Source organism: Lagopus muta, chromosome 1 (genome assembly GCF_023343835.1).
Source record: "Lagopus muta isolate bLagMut1 chromosome 1, bLagMut1 primary, whole genome shotgun sequence".
Classification (NCBI taxonomy): domain Eukaryota; kingdom Metazoa; phylum Chordata; class Aves; order Galliformes; family Phasianidae; genus Lagopus; species Lagopus muta.
The window spans coordinates 121361554-121385060 of NC_064433.1; the positions used below are offsets into that span (position 1 = coordinate 121361554).

Below are 23507 nucleotides of genomic sequence, written 5' to 3' on the forward strand. Positions count from 1 at the left end.
CAAGTCTCTCTGTCCATGTATTATTGGGGACTAAAATGGATCACTCAGTCTTGTAGGCTCCTTACTAGTGTTGAATTTAAAGGTCACAGATTATGCTTATTCACTTACAAGCCAGACTCAGAAGCCAGGAGAGCATTGGGCAGGAACAAGCCTGGAAAGGACAGACTTCTCCTTATTCATGTTTCATTGGCAGTTGTGAACCAGCATGTGCCCAAGTTGTCTTCACAGGCTCCCCACTGACAGGACTTGTGGATGATGCTCATGCTGTTCAAGTCTTCAAGTAGAAATGCTTTTTTTTTTAAAAAGATTAAATAAAAACCTCAGAATTATTCCAAATCTCTTGCATGTGCTAGAAATGAAGCCCTACTTCTTGGAATTAGCCCAGTTAGAATTTGGTTTATCAAAGTATCACAGAATTTTTGGATTGAAAGGATGGGACCTCAAAGCCCACCCAGCCCCAACCCTGCCATGGACAGGGCTGCCCCCACCAGCTCGGCTGCCCAGGGCCCCATCCAACCTGGCTTTGAGTGCCTCCAGGGATGGGGCACCACAGCTTCTCTGGGCAGCTGTGCCAGCGCCTCACCAACCTCTGGGTAAAGAATTTCATCCTAACATCTAGCGTAAATGTCCCCTCTTTTAGTTTAAAGCCATTCCCCTTTGTCCTATCTCTGGTAATTTGGATCTTCAGATAGACACATGCAACTTCTGCTCTCCTAGACCAATTTTATCAACATGAGTGAGATTTTCATGTAGAAGTTCTGCCTACTTTCACTTGTGCACAAATGAACATATACTCAGGGGCAGCAAAAGGAATTTGCACTTGTACATTGTACTCATTTGAACAAGAAAACTGTGCAAGCAGAGGTGATCCATGAGATCAGGATTTATGCATGCAGACCCAGAGAAATAAAATGGAGGTCCTCTGGAAAATCAGTTGCCATTTGTTGACGGGTAGCTTTGTGATTCTGGTTTTAGACCAAGAAATTGGTTTAAAATAAAAGGACAGTGGTCAGATATGAAACCCTTTGTGCGACTGCACCGGGGAAACGTTTGAAACGGGGAGGAAGAAATCAGCCCGCTCAGCACTGTGCTTTCCATGCCACAGAAACAATGAGGAGCTTCCAGTGGAGAGCGTGGCTCGGTGAACAACATGTGGTTCCAATATTCGCACGGCACGTGGTGACCACCGCCGCGCGGCAGGAATTCGGTTCTCACTCCTTGCGGGGGTCCCGGCTGCTGGTGGGCTCACACGGGGCACTGCTGAGGGAGAAGAAAGCCCAGTACGGTGCCTGCAAACCGCTCGCCTGGGAGTGGTGCGGATCGCACCGGTGTCTCCCGGAGTTTTCTTTGCAAATCCCCCGCAGGCAGAGTTTGCTCAACTAGTTGAACTGGCTCTTTCTCTCCCCCCCCCCCCCCCCCCCCCCCTTTTTTTTTTCTTTTTCTTTTTTTCTTTTTTTTTTTGGCAAACCAACAATTTCCTTCCTGATAAAAACAGCCGGCCGGCTCCCCGATTGGGCGCGGGGTTGGGGAGGATATGACATCAGGCACATCTCTCGCTTCGTGCAGTGTGGTCTGCCTGATCACTGGCTGTTTACCAGCACGGCCAGGGAGGTGTTTCCCTAACTCCAGCCTAGGTACTTAAGTTTCTGCACAAAGCGGTGCAGCACCAGTGTCAGCCTGCGGCCGGTTCCGTTGCGCCTATCTGCTGGGCAGATCGCTCCTGCACGCGGGGGCTCGTCGTGAACGATGGAATTTGAACTCCTTCGAGTGACCGTGAAGTGAGAAAACAGACACTGGACAGACGGGGCTGAGATGGATGAGGAGGGAATGAATCAAAACGGCAGCAAGTCGCAAGGAGCAGGAGGCCAGGTGCCTGCAACGACTCCCTCAGAGGTGCTGATGAGGGGTGAGTAAGGCTCCTGCCTCTGCCCTCACGTCTGCCGGCAGCGGGCAGGGTCAGGCTGCAAAGGCACGCTTCTATAGAAGTTACACTTCAGTGCAGATCCGCAGCCACGTCCCCGTGCTCTTGCTCTTCGAAAGGGATTTTAATAAGTTGTCCATGCTCGATACTGATTTCTCTTATGGTTGTTTTTTTTTTTTCTTCTTTTTTTTTCCTGGTGCATCACAGAAAAAGTGTCAGATTTTGTAGTGCAGTTCATGCAAGCATAAACAAATGCAGTAATTGAACTACAGCAAACTAAAAAAGAGATTGCAGTGTGGCATGTTGAACTTCGATTGGTGCCCGCTCAGTGTTGGCTCAGTTCCTCTTTTCTTTCTCTTTCCTTCCTCTTTTTTTTTTTTTTTTTTTTTTTTCCCTTTCCTTTCTCCTTCCTTCCCTCCTTTACCTCCTGGTTTTTATCTGCTTTCTATTTCTCCTTTTTTCTTTTCTTTTATCTGGTTTTACTTTTTTTTTTTTTTTTTTTTTAATTCTTTTATCTATTTTTCCTTTTTTTTTTCTTCTTCTTTTTTTCTTTCCTCTTTTCTTTTTAATTTTCTTATTCTTTCCAGTCAGCAGGCCCAAATGCCCTTGCCCAAGCCCAGCCATTCACCCATGCAGGTTCTTCCACAATGGCTACAGCGCTATGATCAGCTGTGACCAAAGCTGTTGTGGTCAGTGGTGAAGTTATTCAAATAAATGGCCTCACTCTGATTGTTGCTCTGTTGGCTGGCCCAGAGCCATTGAAAATATGGCATGGTGACCGACCAAGGACAAAGAATTTATCTTTACACAGCAGCTTAGCTTGTAATGTTCCCTGCACCCCCATTTCTGAGACACCATTCCTTCAGTTCATGGTCAGTGAAGTGGGATCATGGAGGGAAATTAAGATAATACGACTTCACAGTGTCCTTCCTCTTTTCCAGGGCTATTGAGAACACTTCCATTCTTACCACATAGAAAAATAGGACACTGAAAAATAAACAGAGGCAAACTACAGCATAAAGATGATCAGTATGTTGGCTGTGTTGCCTGCTGCTCCTCCTTTGTGTGTGTGCGTGCACTGAGCACTGAGGCTAGGGTGGGAGGGGAGGGATGGCAATGTCATAACACAGTGTGAACCAAACCCAGTTCGCATGAGAGATCAGTTCTGCCAAAATGGAGTCTGGGAGGGAGGGAGCCTACAGGCAGCATGGGTGGCTTGGTCTGTTGGGTGCTGGAGCTCATCATGTTCTTTTTTCGTCTGCCTGTCAATAAGCTCTGCTGATGGACAACAGGAATGTTTTTGGCTACATATATCACAAGTATTAGGTGAAAGCCTTCAAATACAAAAAATCATTCATAGTATTGTTATACATAATGCCATAGTATGTCATGTCACAGTATGCCATGTATATGTGAATGTGTATGCAAGAGCATGCCTCAGCTGAAAGAATTGTAGAGACCCTTGTGAGCTGCACTGTGTGAGGTTACCATGAAATGAAAGCAACCCAGGGAGTTACTGAGTGACTGACACCCTCCTCATGACCAGAGACTGGAAAAATATGCTTTCAGCCTCCACCACAGAATGAATGCTCTAGAAACATTCTGCAAGCACATCCACAGGCAGCAGTCAAAGCTTGGTTGTTCGTGCAGTTACTGGTATAAGGCTCCCTCTGTAGCTGCCCTGCCAGCATTCAAGGGCCCAGGTGGATGCAGTGCAATCGAGTAGGAGCAGAAGTTTCATGTAACCTCTGGGTTGGCTGCAGTTTCAGCAGTGAAAGGGGAGCTGGATGGCCCTATGCCATAAAAAAACAGCGGCTTTTGGATGCTGAAAGCCATGAGGCTTGACAGAGGTTGCTTGTGGATCAAGGTGCAGGGAAATTTCAAATATGGATTAACAGGCTCATTTCTCCATGAGAAAGCAATTGTACATATTTTCGGGAAGCAGAAATTTGCATTGCTGTGGCAGTACATGCAGTGAATGCAACTGTGCCAACTGTGTACACTGGACTTTCTCTACGTGGACTGCTGTGATGGCAAAGTATTTCAAGAACTTTCTCAAATGTCACTATTTGAGAATTTAAGAAGTCTAGGGCTAGTTAGCATTGACATTTACTTAGGCTTTAATCAGATGCCTGTATATGGCAATAATAGTGATAATTTATATTACTGATCTTCTATCTACTGTGCCATGCAGTCAGCAGAACCTTTCACCCTCTATTCACAATGTACCCAAGATGATCTTAAAGCTATCTTAGGCCTCCACTTCTTTTTAGGATAAAGGACCCAGTCCTGCCTACTACAGGATGCCCAAGTGGGTTAGGACATCCTTGCATATACACCTTTTATTTTCCAGTGACCCTTATCTTTGACGTTTTTGCTGGTCAGTCTTCGAATTCACTGTTACAAATTCATGAAATTAGAAGTTAATCATCATTCCACAGACGACTATGGTCTGGTTTGGAGTCTTAATGGAAACTTGCTTTTTCCTCCAGAAAACACTGAGTTGGATGGATAAGGGCTGCATGTGGATAGAGCAGACCATGCACCTCCCTCTTTGTCACCAAAACAATTACACGATAGTATAACATCATGGTAGTTCATACAAAATGCTAGGTATTTGACCAAAAAGAGATCAAGCACTGCTCAGAAAACTTGTTCTTCAATCTAGATCTTTAGAACTCTTGTAAACATTTCCTTGCAACTCATTAACATCTGGCAACAGCATTGGTAACACCATGGCACTGGATACACAACCACAGTTAACACTGGCAGGATGGGTAAGAAAGACAGCATGGTGGAACACGGTGTAGCCACTGGAGAGCATGCCTGGTAGAGGTGAGCTCAGTTCAAGATAAGAGAAACAAAGTTTTGTCTGCCAGTATGCTACCATCTGCATTATAAAAAGCTTCATAAAATCAAAGATCTTTGCTTAGTGATGCCCGTGGGGTTTGATTTTCCCTTGCTCTTATCACTGCTGATTTGGGCCTTCTCACAGAACTACTCAAAACAGCACAATGAGGGTCACTGAAAAAGCATAGGAAAATGTTAGACAGTCACCTTAGTACACACAATGCACTGTACCTGGCATTCCTGAGGTGTTTAATGCAAACAAGCAGAGATGCTTTTCAGCTTTGCACCTTGGAAAATGAGATATTTAATTTTACACAGGTGAAGGTAATTTAACAAGCACTATTTGATACACATCACTTTTAAAGCACAGCTATTTTAGTTAGTTAATAATACTGTGCTTTAATAACTGTACCATGGTTTTGCTGTCGTTATCAAATGACATATCCTCATGAGACTAGAACCATAGCTTCTGGAAATTGCTTTCCACTTGCTAAGGCCAAAGAATGGTTATGAACTTACTGCAAGTACAAGCTGTGGTACAGGGCCTATGGAACTCAGGAGGAGGCAGGCAGAAGATGGGTGAAATGCCCTCTGGAAATGCTTACTTTTCTTCCCGGGAGTACCTGGGCTATTAACATAGACCAGATATTGAGTTTTGAGGCAATGAATACTGAAGGAGGTAAATCTCTCCTAGAGGGATTAGTGTTCTCTGGTGGCCCTGAGCCATAAAATTGCAATGCTAAAGGGCCCCTCTGTTAATATTTGGAGGACTGTCAGTTTTGCATTAGTTTGTTTCACTGTGTTAAAACAAAGAACAGATATAGCAGCTATGGAAATGAAGTGTAAAGTATTTCCTCAGACCTTTATATTAAGCTGCAAATTGAGGAAAGGTATGTCCTGTAAAATGCATCAAATAATGTTTTTGCCTGTCAAATAAATCTTTCAGAAAAGCTCTCTACATGACTTAACAGGTTTGTTACCAAATTTAATCATAAAGGTTCCCTCCCATGCCTCCTTCATTCAACCAGAACTATGCTGACTCATTTCCAGAAATTATTTTTGGCATGTGGTATTTTTTCTGTACATCAGTTTTGAAATATCAAGATTACTTCAAAGTAAGAGTTAGAATTCTGCTTCTGATGCAAACCTTTTTTTTGCTTCCTAAACCATATGCCATAGTGCCCTTATGTCAGTCTTTTGCATAAGACCTAGTAAGAGAAAATATGGTTTTTTTTTATACAGGCACTTAGAATATGAATACTTTTAACATAGTTGTAGGAATACTTTCCTTATGACATATCTAAGTAAAATTACTCCCTTTGTGACCTGAGCTTGTGTCCTTACTACCATTCAATGGGTATCCCATTCCCTGCACTGTCCCTTGGAGAAATGGAGGGATCGTGTGCTGAGACACAAGTAGATCTCAGGGTCGTGGTAGGTGTTCCCATACTGCTGAGGAGTTTCATTTGCTTCAGCATCAGAGAACAGGTCATTTGCAAGTCCTCTTGCTCTTGCTCTTTTGCCTTGGCCCAGTGAGGCAGAGCAGCAAGAGATCATGCAGTCCACATGTTCTTAGGGTGAAATCATGTCTCTTCCTTAAAGAAAAACCTTTCTGGAAATACGGTGTTTTTCACCAAATCTGCTTCACCTAAAGCTGAGTGCTTTCTTTCCTCCACTAAATGTTCAAGCATGAAAACTAAAATCTGCTAAAAGGCAGACCATTTCCTTGAGCTTTCATCTACATTTACTTTTTATGGCTTCCACAGTGCCAACAATATAGCTATTATTTAAAATGCACCACTGCAGAGGCTGACACTAGACTGAAAACTGAGACACAAAATCAACAGGTAACACAATTTGTCTCCCTGTACTTTGGTACAGTCTCTAGTTACATATTGTTGAATCGAGCCCATCTCTGAGCAGGGGTGAATGACTGAGCAGCTGTACCCTTTCCAAAGCATGCTCCTTTTGAGCTAATTGTTAAAGCGTAATGAGCTTGTGAAAACAAAGGCACTGGAAATAATTCAAACCAAGAGACAAGCTCAGTCAGAACAAGGTGGTGTTCTGTAAATCATTCTCTTGTCTTCTGAATGGGAACACAGCTGCTCAGCACTAACATGGGATGAATTCAAAACACACCCAGAGTGAACCCATCCTGTTTTTTCACTCCCTCCCCACGGCCTCTCCAAGAAAAGCTTGGTGGCTCAAGTAATAAATTAGAGGAGGATTACTGGTTCACACAGTTGAAGTAAAGTACACTGATGAAACAGTCCATGGAAATGTTAGACATTTTTTCTGTCTTTCTTTTTGTGCAGACTTTGTTTCAGACTGGTCTCCTTTACATGATGCATCTATCCATGGGCGTCTGCTTGCTCTGAAGAAGCTCATCAACCAGGTATTGCTCTGCCAAGTCAATATGATCTCTGCTGGGTTCAGTTGCTGAATGCAGTCTGTGTTTTACTCTGAAACATCCAGAGTGAGAAAGTCACGTCGACCAAAAGTCTATATGTAACATATTTTTTTCTACATTTATTTGCCTTACACAAACTCTGCATGCTAACCTGAAGACCTGCATCTTGGGTTGTAGACAACAGGACCGCAGCTGCTGTTCCTGTGGACAGCCACAGGGCTCGTGCCCATGTCCCTGTGCCCATGACCAGCACTTGGTGCCTTTGGTGGGGGCAGCTCCAGGCACAGACAAGACTCCAGCTGAGGCTTCAATTCAGGCTCCCAGACATCTGTTTCTGGTGCTCTTTGAAGTGCTTAAAGTGCTTAAAGGCCTTGCTCCTCCCAAACAAGGGCATAGCTGGGGAGAAGAAATTTCTGAACCTCACTGCTCTGTTCCCTCAAAATTAGTGGATTTAGCCAGTGGAGGAAAGAGAGTAGTGATTGGAAACTCTTCCACTTGAACCTTCTGGATCATGAAGACTGATAGAAAAGATCCTGTAGTACAGTCAATTCCATGGTTCCTAACGAAGAAGCCAACTTTTCTTCAAAAGGTGCCATAATCAGAGAAAGTATATCAAATATATATATCAAAAGTACTTCTGAGTTTGTTCCATTCAAGCAGTCACAGACTGGAGGACAAAGACGTGAGCAGACATGTAAACAAGAGGCAGGCATGCCATGTTGTGAGCTCTAATCTTGTTTATTTCAGAGTTTGTTAGCTGTTAGTGGAGTTAGTTTGTTAGATGTAGTTGAAGTAAAATAAAGCAGAATGCCTAGAAGGATATCTGCATTGTTCCGTTGGACAGTTCGTTGACCACAGCTGTCTGTATTGATTAGTGATGTGTAAAAGGCATGACCACTGGTATGATGTGCCAGTGTCTGTTCCAGCTGAAGCACCACAGACTCTTTCATTGCTTACCTAGTAACTCCAAGCAGTTGAGAAAGTTGTGATTAAATCAATCTTCAAGGATCGTTATGGAAGAGTGGTGGGTTGTTGCTGTTGTTGTTTATTTGTTTTGTAGTTGGCTGTAATGTTATTTTCTTTCATCAGGGGAGTGATGTTAATCTTGTTACTGCAGACCATGTGTCTCCTCTCCACGAAGCCTGCTTAGGTGGTCATGCTGCTTGTGCCAATTTCCTATTAAAGCATGGTGCTAAGGTAAGTGCATCACGGACAAGATACTGTCTCCAGTGTTAACATGTTTTATTATGACAATTTAATGCTAGATCATAGATGATTTAGTTCCAACCCCCCTGCTGTGGGCTGGGATGCTTCCCATCAGACCAAGTTGCCAAAAGTCTCGTCCAACCTGGCCTTGAACACTTACAGTGATGGGACATCCACAACTTCTCTGGGCAACCTGTTCCAGTGTTGTTTTTATTCTTCCCCCAGGTGAATGGGGTTACTGTTGACTGGCACACTCCTTTGTTCAGTGCATGTGTCAGTGGCAGTGTGGCTTGTTTGAATTTACTGCTGCAACATGGGGCCAACCTCCACCCGCCCTGTGACTTGGCATCCCCCATCCATGAAGCTGCTAAGAGAGGTAACCTCATGGGTGTCAGCACTGTTTTGTATCTTGCTAGAAGTTTGGGGAAGTGAAAGAGAGAGGTAAAGAAGATCTTCATGATTTAGGCCAGGAATTGTTCCTTCCTTCTTACTTTCATCACAAGTGTTGCACTTGCTCTCACCCCTCGTGCTCACCAAGGGCCACTTATTGCTGCTCTCAGGGCCTCTGGGTTCATGTGGTGACCCCTTGAAGGGGATGCACTGTCCAAATCAGCTGCCTCTTACATAGAGATTCAAGAGAGTTGTCTGGTCGTCTTCAAAAGGAGAAGAGAAATCCAGCATGATTCATCTCATCTTCAGTAGATATCTGTAATGAGTCGGATATAATGTAAGGGCTTTAGCATATTCTCAAACTGGATTTGCAGTTCCTGTTTTTCTGATTGAAAACACTGGAGTAAGGATAGTGGATCCATGTATTACAATCACCTCTTGACAAAGCAATGAATCTTTGCCAAATCACACTTCTGCATCAGAGAATTTGGACTATTGCAAAATGCCTGATCTCTGCGAGTTGACTCTCCCTTTACCCCTTTTAGGTCATGTGCAGTGTGTTGAGCTCCTCACATCCCATGGGGTGAACATAGATCACAACGTCAACCATCTGGGTACTCCGCTTTATGTAGCTTGTGAGAACCAACAAGTGGACTGTGCCAGAAAGCTACTTGAGTCAGGTAAAAGGAAAAATAAAAGATGGTGTATTTTCCTTCCCTGTAATGTTTGTCTTTTCAGCAAAGATTTGGAGAAATTCCTACTTTGGGATCTGGAGAAGTTTTTGTCTCAATGGCAGTTCTGTGCTAAAGAGGGGAGCAGGGTAAACAGGACCTTCTTGACCAGGAAATGAGCTTTACAACTCCCAACAAAGTGATGGGAGTTGTATCATCCTGGATTTCATGCTGCTGGTGGTGCCCAGAACAGCACCATCCTCTCCAGTGTCCATGTATTTGTGCTTCTGTAGCTATTTGAAGAGAGTAGCGAGATACTTTGTTTTTTCTTCCATCCTCTTCACTCAACAGGAATGATTAAACTTATATACTTCTTTTATACTTATATATATACTTTTTTATATATACTTTTATACTTATATACTTCTTATGCAAATGTTTTAATTCTTACAAAGTTCATAAAATGTGTGAAACATTTCCAACATGGAGTAAAAACATTTAGCACTGTATGCTTTTCCTCAGATAAATCCAACTACAAATCTAACCACTTGGATAACTACGCAAGGCCATTTCTTACCTATGGCAGTGCATCTCTTCTAATAAAGAGGGGCTGCATAACAGAATATAGCACATAGCTCATACGGAAATGGTGAGCCGACCAAACTCCTTTGAAAAAAAGACACATTTAGATGACATTATGCATGATTTAGCACAATGATCTTTTCCTAAATAAATCAAATATAGATTAAGAATTCACTTTTGCCTATTATTTTCTGTTCTTTGCCTTTTGTCTTTGCTGCCTCCTGTTTGTAGGAAAGAAAATGTGCTTCAAAAATGTTATAGTTATGAATTGGTTCTGCAGTTCACACGTTTTGTGAGGCATTAGCTCAGGATAACAGACTGAGGAGCACTTGGGGATCAGAGAGTGCTTATATTCTCCACTATTAAGGGCCTCAAAACTTTTCCATCCTCACATTTTTTTTCCTGAGCAGGCTTGGTAACTCAGCACCTGGAAATCAGTTTAAGCCTCTGTTATGGAGCAGGGTGAAACCTTGCATGCATGTTAAAGGAATGGTGAGTTGGGATAGGGAGCAAATTAGATCGATAGGTGGAACTACTCTTTTGTGAGACTTCAAGAAGTCTGTGGGCTGGGCTGTGTGTGAAAGACTTCCTTTGTGCATTGATCCTTTGGGATCATTTTCATAACTTCACTGCTTCACAGCCAGTACACGTAGTCCGTAAGCAAATTGTGGGACCAAGACCTAAAGGACAGGAATCCACCTCTAGGGGAATGCTACAGTATTTATGGATTGTTCAGAGAAATTGCAGCTAATGCGGGAAGTGGCAATTATTCCTTGTCATCTCTTCATATTCAGGTGCAAACGTGAACATTGGCAAGGGCCTGGAGTCCCCACTGCACGCCGCTGCCAGGAGCTGCAGTGTAGAGCTGGTGATGCTGCTGATTGACTTCGGAGCAGACATTTGGGCAAAGAATGCTGAAAGCAAAAGGCCGATGGAGCTGGTTCCACCTGGCAGCCCTTTGGGTCGACTGTTCCTGCAGAAAGAAGGTGTCTCTTAGCACTTGTTTTTTTTCCTTCATGTGGGATGCTATAGGGAAAAATCATACAAAGTGCTGCACAAGGCTGTAGTATTCTGTACTTGTAGTTCTACAAAACAGAGAATAAGAAAGGCCACCTGAATTTGCTGATATTAGGATACTGTCTCCTTCTGTGTCAGAGTATAGTGGTGATAACAGTGATGACTACCCATCTTTTGACCAACAGGTCTATGAACACTGCATCAGGGAGAAACCATATTGAGCTTTCAGTGTGATGCAACACAGAGCTCAGGGTAAAAAAAATTCTTTTGAGTCTGGGATGGGAATAAAGCCAGAAATGTTGTCTGGAACATGCCAACAAATGTGAATAGAAAATCAACTCTGATAAGAATTGTGTTTATCTGGTGAACACCAGGACTAGGATCCTCAATTTTTATGGTGTGCCAACTTTTAGACACATGCCAAATACTGCATATATAAGAAATTACAACAGTGATCTTCTAGTTGATTGGTATTTACTTTTATTCTGGGGACAAAACCTTGTGTAGGTGCAAAAGTATCTTTCAAATGAGACTATATTCATTGTTTTGTGGGAATTAAGGAAAACTACAGAAGAATGATATAATGAATACGTGTATATATACACTAAATTTTCTTGGAAGGCCAATGTTATGTATTGTGTAATCTTAAAGTATCAAGCTGTAGGGTTAAACCTTAGGAAGTGCTTATTTAGAACATGCAAATAAAATTGTTCCAGGTCTATGTTGTTTGACTGGTTACAAATACTTTAATGAATGAGGGAGATGCATTTTACTTAATATTCTTGAGGGAAATTAGAATAAATTCTTCAGTGTTGGAGTTCTTGTGTTCTTTAGGTGCTCTCATTCAGTCAGTAAGCCAGACGAAGTAATAAATAATCTGGATTTTCATTATTTTAAACAATTCACTGACCCACAATTCTACTAAGTGTAGACATGGTTATTGTCATAAACAGATTTACAGCAAGGTAAAGGTGGAATAATAAAGTGATGAATCAGGCCCTTCGTGGAAATGTAATATGAAAATAATAACGTGGAAACAGCTGTGCTGTGCGTATTATGTATGTGCATCTGGTTTCCCAGCCTAATCTATGATGCACGAAGTGGTGATCTTTTCAAACTCAAATCCTTGCTGCATGAGCCTTGTGACTCCTAAGGCACCACATGTGTCCTGTTTATTTGAGATAAAAAAACATCCCAGGGAAACCCTATGGAGCTGTCATGAAATCTGCCATGGCTGAGCTAAGGGCTTGGGCAAAAAAGGATCTTTTCTAAGCAAAATTCAGCAATTGAAGTTAGAAATGATGAATGCCTGCAGGGTATTTTGCAGCTGACTGGTGTTTTTCTGATGTTCTCCAACATGTCTTTTCCTGAGTAGGGTGATATCTGATGGGCAGATGATGTCTGACTCCTGGAGCTGTTGAATGGTTGCGACCCAGGAGAGGGGTGTGCACATTGCATCCTCTGATTTTGCAGGGATCAGAATCTCCTCATGGGCCCCATAGCTCATCACAGACCTCATAGTTCCTTACAGGCCTCATAGGTCCAGCACACAAATCTTGCACCCCTCTCCCTGTGCACACCACCACATGCCATGCTGGCATTGCAACAGGGTCCAACATGTGCAGCAAAGGGCTTGCTAACAACCCATATATGGTTTCTGAATGGTTGTGAAGAGCCTGCTTGCACCTGCTTTTTGTGCTGTAGTCTGCATTCTCTCCTCACCACGCTTCATTTCTCCACCTCAGCTTCTCTGGTTACCACTATCTTATCCACTCACTCATGACTGCTGGTACCAACGCTGTCCCCTCCCATCTCCCTCTTGCTTTCTACATTTTCTTCTTATCATCTCCTCCACATGCATGATAACCAACCCTTCATTTGTTCTCACTGCTTGCTTGCATTTGCAAGCCTGCCCATCGTACCATTGGTAGGGGGGTTGAAGCTTAATGCTCTTTAAAGTTCCTTCCAACCAAAGCCATTCTATGATTCTGTGATCTGCCCTTCACATCTCCTTTTCCCCTGGAAGTCCCTCACTGCTGTCAGTGCTGGTCAATCTCATATGCAGCACAGGGCTGTACAAGTGGTAGGTTGAGATCTGAATAGTGACGGGTGCTGCCATCAAAAGCACTGCACAGTATCTACCCTTTCATGAAAAGGATAAGCCTCCCATATAAGCCCTTAATGTCATTATACTTAAATAAAGGGGTTGAAAATAGCACTAGATTCTTCAGCATGGATTGTATTTATCAGCATGGAACTGGTTAATCAGGAAGGCTTAAATAAGGATTATGTAGCACTTCTTTTGCTATGTGTTTGTCTCTGTTATGAAATAAGTTTCAAACAGTGGGCTGGAATCCTGGATCTCAATGAAGGTCTGTGGGGGGAAGCCTTTGAAGGAAGCATCAATCATCCCTTCACAAACAACACAAGCTGTTTAACACCTGTGCAAGTTAAAAAGGGAAGGAATTATTCTGTTAAAGCTTATTATGAGTGTGTAATGATAGTGAAGAGGCTTTAACCGAATGGTGGGTTGACATCCTTTGGTGGATACAGGCATGGCTTTCCACTACCTAGTGTGCTGGGGGCTGCATGTCCGTGGTGGGCCTTGGGGAGATAAGGCCATATGTGTAACAAGTCTCCTGTCTCTCTCCAGGGCCGCTGTCCTTGATGCAGCTCTGCCGCTTGTGCATCAGAAGGTGCTTTGGACACAAGCAGCATCAGAAAATAACTGGCCTTCTCCTTCCTGAAGAGCTGAAACGTTTTCTTCTTCATGTTTAAGCCTTTCAAGTATAAAATGGTGCCTTAATAGCACAGCAAGGTTTGTTGAAGAAAAATTTCTCACCAGCACTGTTACCAACACCTGAAGTGTTGATTTGTGATAGCTACTGGTCCCTGGTAAAGACCTGGGTCTGAGAAACACGGGAACAACTAACTTGCTGAGTCCTCAGCATCACCCCCAGCCAAAGAGTAACTTGAAAAGGAGCTATTCTGCCTGGCTGTACTGTAGAGCATAGAAATGTGTCTCAAGAGCCTCCTAGAAGGGGCAGGAAATGAGCACCATCTTTTGAGATAGACCTCTTGATTCTCTGAATCCTGGCACAGTTTCAGAGGGCTCACGGCTGACAAAACCTTACAAAGAAAGTACATATCTCAGCACAGCGTGAGCAGCACTTTGTGTATGTTTAAGGATAGCTCATTTTTTCAGCAAACAGACTTAGTGCTGCCATTTGTGAGGGCTGTATCCACACCACCATAAGAGTAAGGAAAAGGAACTCAACCTACTTGCAAAGTTGGATAACACAACTTCTGGATGCACGTGTCTGATACGAGAGGTTAATTTTTGTGCTGATCAGACACAGAAAGAAGTTCTGTTGGTCTGTGGACACTAAATTGTGCCCTAATGGGACAAAATGACAAGCACAGATAGGTCCTTGAATTCTCTTGTTATGGGACACGGACCTCTAGAAATCTTCACTGACCTGACTCAGTTCATCACACATTATCTGAACTATATAAACATTCACTGGCTGCTTTAAGATGTCCATCTCTACTCTTTCCCTCTTATTGAAGGAGAAAAATCAACATTTGTTTTTATATTCTGAAAAAAAAAGTTGTTTATTATGGATGGATCCTTCTAAAGTCAATATCTTGCATAAGCTGAATCTCCGTTGAACAGGCAGGGAACAGACAGCTAACCTAGTGCTTAACTTTTTGAAGATTAGTGTTAAGCGTGAAGAATCCCTGCATTGGTGACACATCTGAAAGCTGAAAATCCATCTTATTACATTTTAGATCAATAACTATTTTTTTTTCCTACTAGTTAGATCAGTTACCTTTAAGCATCTTATTTTATTACTTTATCTGAGTAATGTTAATAGCAGGATAAAATTGATCAGAGAAGATGGTGAGGGCATTGCTTCTAGATTGCTTTTCATCTGGAAATTTCATACCTTAACTTTGCTTCCTTGAATCCCTCAGATCATGCATAATTAGGATGAATTCTGTTTGCTCAGTTTGTATCATCTCAGTAGATTTGCTTATTTATTTTAATATAAATCATGATCAACACTGGCAAATTACATCTTTATACATCAGCACTTATGCAGTTATAAACTGTAAAAGCTGTACAAGATGCAAACCAAATAAGCTAAATACAGATGAAGTTTGGATGTTTCTGTATTTGAAACCAAATATAATGCAGGATTTGAAAGACTGTATGAATATATTTTATCAGATTTTTTGCTATTATTTTGCTGGCAGTTAAATGGCTATCAACACAGAATTGTATGTGACATTAGTTAAAAAATAAATGGCTTATATTCCGTTTCGATTTTCTTTCATTTTTTAAAAATGATAAAATGAATACTGCCTGATACTGTGGATGTTTGGACTGAACACTGGTTATTTATGATGCTGTCTACAGGCTAGTAGCATAGAGAGTGCTTTTCTTAAATAGACATGTATAAAGTTGAGTCTAAGATGCAGACACTTTTCAAATCTTGCCCCTTGCTGATGTTTGAATTTGACACTTGCAATTATTTTTTTACTCATTTGAAGGTTACTGAATAGCAGTATGAGATTTCACAGAGCAGGAAAAGATGTAACTTGAGATAGTCACCACCTTCAGTTCACATTTTTTAGTGACTTACATCAGATTGTTTCTTCTGTCTCATAGGCAAGAGGCACACGTAATGATCAGGGTGCCTTGTGTGTGCCTACACAACTGAAGAATTATTTACTGTAGAATAAAAAATCTGCAGAATAAAAAAAATGTGGAAATCTCTCTTCAACCTGACATCCGTGTGCCAGCACTGAGTGTGTACACTATAGGTCTGGAGAAGAATGGGAGGGCAGTAATTCCCTCTTCTTATGATGTGTCACCAGCTATGCCCACAGAGACCAGCTTAAAGAGAGATGACAGTGCTAGCAGTTTGCTTTATAAGGTGCTGTTTCAGCTCCATATGAGAATTATTGAACTAAGTTAACACCTTCATAAAAGAAGACAACTAATTTAAATGAGAAACTCCCACTTTGGTTTATTTAAAGGTGGTTGATACTAGTTGTAACACTGCTTTGGTTCTCCAGCAGTTACTAGGTGGACCAGCCACATACCACAACTTGGTTTTTGTTCTGCAGTTTTGTTGAAAAGGTACCCAGTTTCTTTTCCAATTTTTAGCCCTTTCATTTTTTTTTTCTCTCTTAGCTGGAAAACACAGACATCTTAATCTTGTAACGTAATATAAAACTTTGGAGTGTATGCAGCGAATATCACAGGCAAAAGCCTGAGAGGGATGAGAGGCCCAAGGGGCTCATCAGTACTCAAGGATCTCTTCCTTCTAGCTCAGGAGTGATGCATCCCAACAAAAAAATAAGACAGGCATAAGTGCCAGAAGGCCTGCACAGATGACCAAGAAGCTTCTGGCCAAACTCAAACACAAGAAGGAACAGAAGAAGGAAGCAGAGAGTGAAAGCAAAGACAAGTAACATAGGAGGAATACAGAGACATTGTCCAAGCAGCCAGGGGTCAAGCTATTAGGCTAGAGCTCAGATAGAATTTAGTATGTTCAGGGATATAATGGGCATAAAGAAGGGCTTCTGCAAAGCACCTCAATTACAGAATGAAGACTACAAAAAATGTGGGCCCTCTCCTGAAGAGAAGGGGAGACTTAGTTACCCAAGAAAGTAGAAAGGTCTAAGGAAGTGAATGCCTTCTGTGCTCCAGACTTTATCAGTAAGACTGGCCTTTGGGAATCCCAGAGCCCAAGCTGAATGGCTGGAGCAGGGAGGACATGCCTTTGAAAGAAAAGACCAGATCAGGGAATACTTGAGCAGACTGGACATCCACAAGTCTGTGGGCTGTGATGAGATGCATCCATGAGTCCTGAGGAAGCTGGCAGATGTGATTGCAAGGTCATTCTATAATCTTTACCTGAAGACTGGAGAAAAGCAAGGTGAAAAACGACTAGAAGGAGGATCCAGGGAACTACAAGTCAGACAGCCTGTCCTTCATCCCTGAGAAGGGGATGGAATTTTCATCATGGAAACCATTCCTAGGTACACGGAAGAGAAAAAAATCATCCAGATTAGCCAGCATTCATTCACCAAGGGGAAATCATGTCTGACCATCTTCTTAAGCTTCTGTAATGAAATCACCAGCCTGATGAATAGGTGAAGAGCAGTAGATTATCATCTTCCTGGACTTCAGTAAAGCCTTTGACACTATTGCCCAAAACATCCTCCCAGAAAAACTGTTGAAGTATGTGCTATATGAGCAGATAGTGAAGTGAATCAATAATGGCTGAATAGTTGGACCCAGAGGGTAGTGGTCAGTGGTGCAAAGTCTAGTTGGAGGCCTGTAACACAGGGACCAATATCGGATCTATTCCTGTTTATCATCATCATCAATGATATGAAGGATGAGTTTAGAGTGCACCCACAGTAAAATTGTGGATTTCATGAACCTTCTTTAGCAGAGATATTGGACTAGATGATCTCCAGAGATCCCTTCCAATCTCCATGATTTTGTGATTTGGTGAATGTCACATTAGAGCTTTTCAGTATTTAAAGACTTATAAAAAAGGTGGGGAATGACTTTTTACACAGTCTGATAGTGACAATACCTGGGGGAATAGTTTTAAACTAAAAGAGGTTAGATTTAGATCAGACAGTAGGAAGAACTTATTTTTTAGTTTGAAACCATTCCCCCTGGTCCTGTCACTTAACCATTCTGTGGTTCTGTGATTCTGTTCTTTTGAGTCTCCACTGACATTCTTTTCAAGATGACATTTTAATTTACTAGTTCAGCAAAATAGGACTGACTCACTGCAAAACAGCAGATTAGCAGTGCTAGAATAGAGACAACAGAAAAAGCTTTTATCCTTAAACATGGGATGTACTGAATTCCCCTCAGCACTCATGCCTCTGAGCGCCCCAAGTCCAGGACTGGATGCTGCTGAAGTCATTTTTTCTTGATTAATTCATACAATGTCTCTGTCAAAACAGAGACTGCCTTGCCCTGTGGTCACAGCCAGTGCCCTGCTGGCTTTGAGTAAATGTTCCTGGGAGCTATTTCTCTGCATATTGTGTGATTATTTGTCATTCTTTGATACATTGCTCATCTTGCTGCTCCGAGGGATGGAGCACTTTCACACACACAGGCAACATCTGATGCAAAAGGATGCTTTGGGGAGTCCACTTTTCTTTAAAATGACAGCAGTGAGCTATTGCTGGAAAGACAAATGTACCACATATCCCCACTTGGCAGGGTAACCCTTATTATAACTCTCAGTGAGTGTTTGGATAGTACAGCCAGACCACACCTGGGCTTTGTAACTGAGCAGCAAGATTTTGTTTCTTTTCTAGGTCATATGAAGCCTTTGTTTTTCTGATCAAGCACTATTCGTATTTTTAAAGTGTTTGAAAATCATTAATCATCCACCAATGAGAAAAACAAGCTTAGACTCATGGCTTTCTCATTTGTGAAGTAAAATTGGGTTTATATTCGGTCAGCTGTCTCACTTCACAAATTCAACTGTGGAATCTCTGCTGGCTCTGGGGTTTTTGAAATCCCTAGAGCTTTCCTTTCTAAGGCCTGAAAAAATGCAGCAGTCACAGAGTAGCTTTTTGTCTCATGCTGACTGAATCCCGAGGGTTCATACAGACCCTGTAAAGTATTATAAACATGATAAATACAGGATTGCAGTGCACATTTTATTAACTTATTTTGGGGAATAGGAGTTGTGTTGTTTTGTCTCTGATGATCTGATTGTCTCCACACAAGAACTATCTGTGCTGCAAGGCTGTGCTTGTATTAAATTCTCCAGCACCCATTTGCTGGCCCTGGAGCTGCTGTGATGAGTGTCACCCTTGTGCGTGACCCCTTATGTGCCATTCCAGTGAGACCCAGTGACTGGGGCTGGCAAATCTTTTATTTCTCCCAACAGTTTATACATAGTTTTTCTATAAGCTGGTGAGTGACACATCTGTCTTCTTAAGTCTCTTCAACAAGAACTGCAGGCTTTCCCTTCAGTAATAATTACTTCCACTTCCATGGGTTTGGAATGGGCAACAAACGCACTTCTGCTCCTGAGCTAATTAGTTGGTCCCAGACATTTTTTAGCCAGCCAGACATTCTACCCTAAACCTCTTTCTGAAAAACCAAAGATGAGCAAAAAGAAAATTTCTCTATTCAAGACTACAGTTAATTTTACTAATTCTGAAACTAGAAAACAACCCCAAACTGTTCAGTGCAAGTGGAGATAATCACTGTTCTTTTTCTTGCAGAAACAGTGGAAAACATTCAAAATATTATACTCAAATTGTACTGTTCTTGGGGCATATTCTGGGGAAAAGATTGGGATGCAGCTATTCCTGGATATTGAAACATAAAATTTTTAGCGGTGATAGAGGCAAATTCAAATTCCCTCATAGGAAATAATACATTCAGTCTTTGCTCACTCAGGTGAAATAGATCCTTCTTATTTTTTGTGAATCTAAACTGCTCTCCCTCCCCCAGCTTATCCAGCAAGGCTGGCTTGAGTTCACTGATAGTTTCTCACTGATAGTGCCTTGATAGGTAAGAGCATTGGAGTAGGTGTTCAGAGTAGGGCCTTTGTCAGACAGAGTCTAATGGGTGTGGGAGTGACAAGGGAGGGCATTTGCCCAGACATAATCATAGAATCATAGAATTACTCAGGCTTGAAAAGACCTCAAAGATCATCAAGTCCAACCACAACCTAACCATACTACCCTAACTAACAATCCTCCACTAATCATGTCCCTGAGCACCACATCCAAACGGTTTTTAAACACGTCCAGGGATGGTGACTCAACCACCTCCCTGGGGAGCCTATTCCACTGCTTAACAACCCTTTCTGTAAGGAAGTTTTTCCTGATATCCAACCTAAACTTACCCTGGCACAACTTGAGGCCTTGTCCTTCAATGTCCCACATGTGGGACATTTCCCACATGTCACCAATAAGAAGAGACCCATCTTGTTATCCATGTACATTTTCAGCATCTGTTGGACTTTTTAAAAAAAGAGCTGTAGCTCTGCCACATGTTCTGTGTATGGCTAATTGCTCCCATTTGTTTTGTGGGAGTCTCCAGCTGATTTTACCTGGTGGTCGCTAACTCCTGTACTGTACAAGGAAACAGTTGTTCCTTGTTCTGTCCTTGGTACTCCCTTAATTGTTCTCTATCATCTTACTCAGGTATCTTCCTTCTTCCCAGAGGCCAAAGACTTTCAGGCCTCTTTAGCCACACAGAAGCTATGTAACAAAAACACTGTGATTGTATTAGTAAATAAAGTATCCTCCAACACTCTCCCACAAAAATGGCTAGTGCTATCTGCTGGCTGCTTTCCTTGCATGCCCTGTAGTGTTTCTGAGATATTTCTCTGCAGCTGAGACACGGGCTGATGGGCTTTGCTGGCTGCTGCCAACCGTTCAACTTGAGCCAGTAGGTGGCAATGCTGGCACACGGCATCTTTTCCCCCTTTTTCTATCTATCTATCTATCTATCTATCTATCTATCTATCTATCTATCTATCTATCTATCTATCTATCTATCTATTTCTCTGTCTGTCTATCTACCTACCTACCTACCTACTTACCTACCTACCTACCTATCCTTTAATTTCCTATCACTTCCCAGCTTTTCTATGCCGATGGCAGTGAGATTCAGTATCATGCATACAACTCCTAAACTGATAAATTAACGCTGCTTCATATTTACTGTATGGTGATGACTTCTACCATTCGTGGATGCTATGAAGGAAAATCAGGCTGCTCTGGAAAAAATGCAAGCAGATGCTCTGGCATGGTCAAGGATCTGGCAATTCGAGGCAGCCCACAGAACTCCCAGTCCTTGAAAGGTCCACTCAATTATTTCATTTTTAAATGTAGTGTTTTGTTAAATATATTTTACCACCAAAATCCATTAACACTTGAAAGAAAAGTGTGAAAGCCAGAGAAGTTTAAAATGGAGCATCCTTTCCTACTGAAACGACATATAATTAACCAATTAGATACTCAAATCTGTCTCGGGGTTCAAAATGAGTACTTATAGAAGTACAATATCCTTCAGAGCCCCTTTTCTACTCTAAGGAAATAATTCCAGTTGCCAGCTTCCTAATTTCATAGCCTGCCTGTTAATGATTCCTAGACAGCAACTCTAGGCAAGAGTCCTTCTTCTCATTTATTTTCTGCAAGAGTGCTCCTTGGAGTCTGCTCTTAAAACACAGCCAGTCCAGGCCCATTTGTTGTCACAAGCAGGACTCATTGCATCCATGCTCCATGCCATACAGTGGGTGATTTCAGGGGAATGTCTTCTTCCCATGCTTTCTCTACTGTGTTTAATTTGTACTGTTTTCCACAGTTTGCTCCCAGGAGTTGCGTACACTGCAGATGAGAATCTAGTTTAGATTTATGTCTTAGAAATAAATGCCTTCATATACTGAGTACATGTAGGCAAGGCTTTTTAAATGTAATATATGCTGTAAGTTACAATGGCAGATCTTCACTCATCCTTTCGGATAAGGCAATTTAGCAGGACGTAAGTGACTGCCTAAGATAGTAATTTGCCTTTTGCAAATTGAGGCAGTTAAATAGTGTCCTCATTTCCCTGAACCACATATAGGAGCTACATAGAATAGTTTAAATATTGGTGAAAGAAATACATAGCAGGCAGGAAAGGCATCACAAACATGGTGCGTTTGTGCAGACTGCAGCTGGCTGGAGTATATAGGAGGTACAGCTCTGTCAGCAGCTTATTTTATCTCCACAAAAGCCAAAAAGGAAAAGAGACAGGAGCTCTGCTCTGCTCTCTATCACCTGCATGCCTCTGAGTTTGCTTTATTAGAAATCACCTTTGCAGACTGAGCCCATGAGAGGCGGAGAGTTTTAACCACCTGGGTGGGAACTGTGCACAGCACAGATGCAAACACAGAGGAGCTTTTGGTTCATTTAATGTGGGCTTCATCTTAAGTGATGTATATTTTAAGACTAAGCTCCAACTACGGCCATTCTGGAGCTGCTGTCTCCCTAGCAGCACTGATCTTTGCATGCTAGTTGATAACGGAGTACATGCAGGTGAAAAATCTCCTTTCATAGTACACATCAGCCTTTCCAGCTCCTTTATTTGACAGTAGGAGCATAGCATTTCAACTACTGTTTTTGGCCACTACAGAAGTGCAGATTTTCTAATACAAATGGGGAGAAAAAATGCCTCGGTCTAATTTTTCGAAAATGATTTCTGTTCTCTTTTCTGATCGCTGTAAACAATTTTCTCTCTAGAATTCTATTTTTCCTTTCACTAATGCACTTATTGACTCATGTCTATGGGAGCACCTTGCCTCCTGGCTCCTTATGCTAGCACATTACATGTATTTATTGCTGCATTTCTCTGAAGCAATTACATTAACTTCTGTCATATGGTTATCCCAGAAATGTACTGTTAGTATGCAGTGCTCTTTCACGCTATAGCAAAAGCAAGATCATTCAGTCTCTTAAGTTTTATTAATCTGTTTTGAACATTTAAAAATGAAAACCAGTGAAGTTACTGCAGGATTTTACCTCTTTCCATTAACAGCAAAATAAAACTAATTTCCTCCAGCTTTCTGCTTTATAGCTCAAACCTTTTTTGAGAGCTATTATGATTGCCCACAGGCAAAACAAGTTCAGTAGAATATCAGCTGTTGAATCTCCAAAGAAATATTCTTTTGAGGGAGAACTTTGTTTGCATCATTTTATAGTTACTTAAGAGATATTTCTTTTCCCTTGGACTCATGAAAGGTGACCATTAACATTAGTATTTTTGAAGTGCTACAAGTATGAGGCGTGAAAGTGAACACTTCTGAGGGATTTGGAAGTATTTCTGAGAGTCCAAAAGCCAGATTAAAAATGAAATGTTGAGAATATTACATTGGCTCAAAGCTACATTTGCATCCAAATCCAATCAAGGTTAAAAATAGAAAATAAACTTGTGTAGTTTTGGTGATTTTTACACTCCAAACAACTGAATCACACAACTTCCCTTGACATTCAGGTCCTCAAAGCTATTTAGATGCCATGGTATGTGAATTTTACTTAAACCATTCTGATTCCTCCTCTACCTATTATCAACAGATTGAAGTCCTTTTGCTTTATTCAGAGCACTGTGACTGGATGTCTCTCCCATGGAGAGAAAGGAGAGAGCAAAGCAGAAGCAGGATCTATCTGAATTTCACCCACTACAGAGGCAAAATAATGTGTCATGTGTATCCCAATCTGAAAAATACCAGTTCAGTTGGATTACAGCTGTTTGATTTTCTCAGGACAGCTGAGAATCTCAGGGTGTTGTTAAAAGGCCTTACTTCAGTAAACTCTTCAGTAAAGAGTTCTTACGTACATAAAGAGTTCAACGTTTTTAGTCTTCTTTACCCTGTAGGTGGACAAGGAAAGAGGGCCAACTTGCTACAGG

The 23507-nt window shown here is 41.8% G+C and overlaps 1 protein-coding gene across 1 annotated transcript; it reads left to right on the forward strand.

Moving 5' to 3' along the window:
* The first annotated feature begins 1535 nt into the window (after positions 1-1535).
* Positions 1536-15375, forward strand: ASB9 (ankyrin repeat and SOCS box containing 9). Its single transcript, XM_048929514.1, has 7 exons — positions 1536-1906; positions 7087-7166; positions 8271-8378; positions 8613-8763; positions 9323-9457; positions 10825-11016; positions 13701-15375. The coding sequence occupies exons 1-7, from the start codon at positions 1813-1815 to the stop codon at positions 13823-13825; spliced, it is 885 nt and encodes a 294-aa protein (XP_048785471.1). The 5' UTR covers positions 1536-1812; the 3' UTR covers positions 13826-15375.
* Positions 15376-23507: the final 8132 nt, after the last annotated feature.

Excerpts from the sequence above, each read along its gene's own strand:
- ASB9 (XM_048929514.1), top strand. The coding sequence starts at position 1,813 with ATGGATGAGGAGGGAATGAATCAAAACGGCAGCAAGTCGCAAGGAGCA. Across the intron at positions 8,379-8,612 it reads TATTAAAGCATGGTGCTAAG|GTGAATGGGGTTACTGTTGA; the intron begins GTAAGTGCATCA and ends TTCTTCCCCCAG. Across the intron at positions 11,017-13,700 it reads ACTGTTCCTGCAGAAAGAAG|GGCCGCTGTCCTTGATGCAG; the intron begins GTGTCTCTTAGC and ends GTCTCTCTCCAG.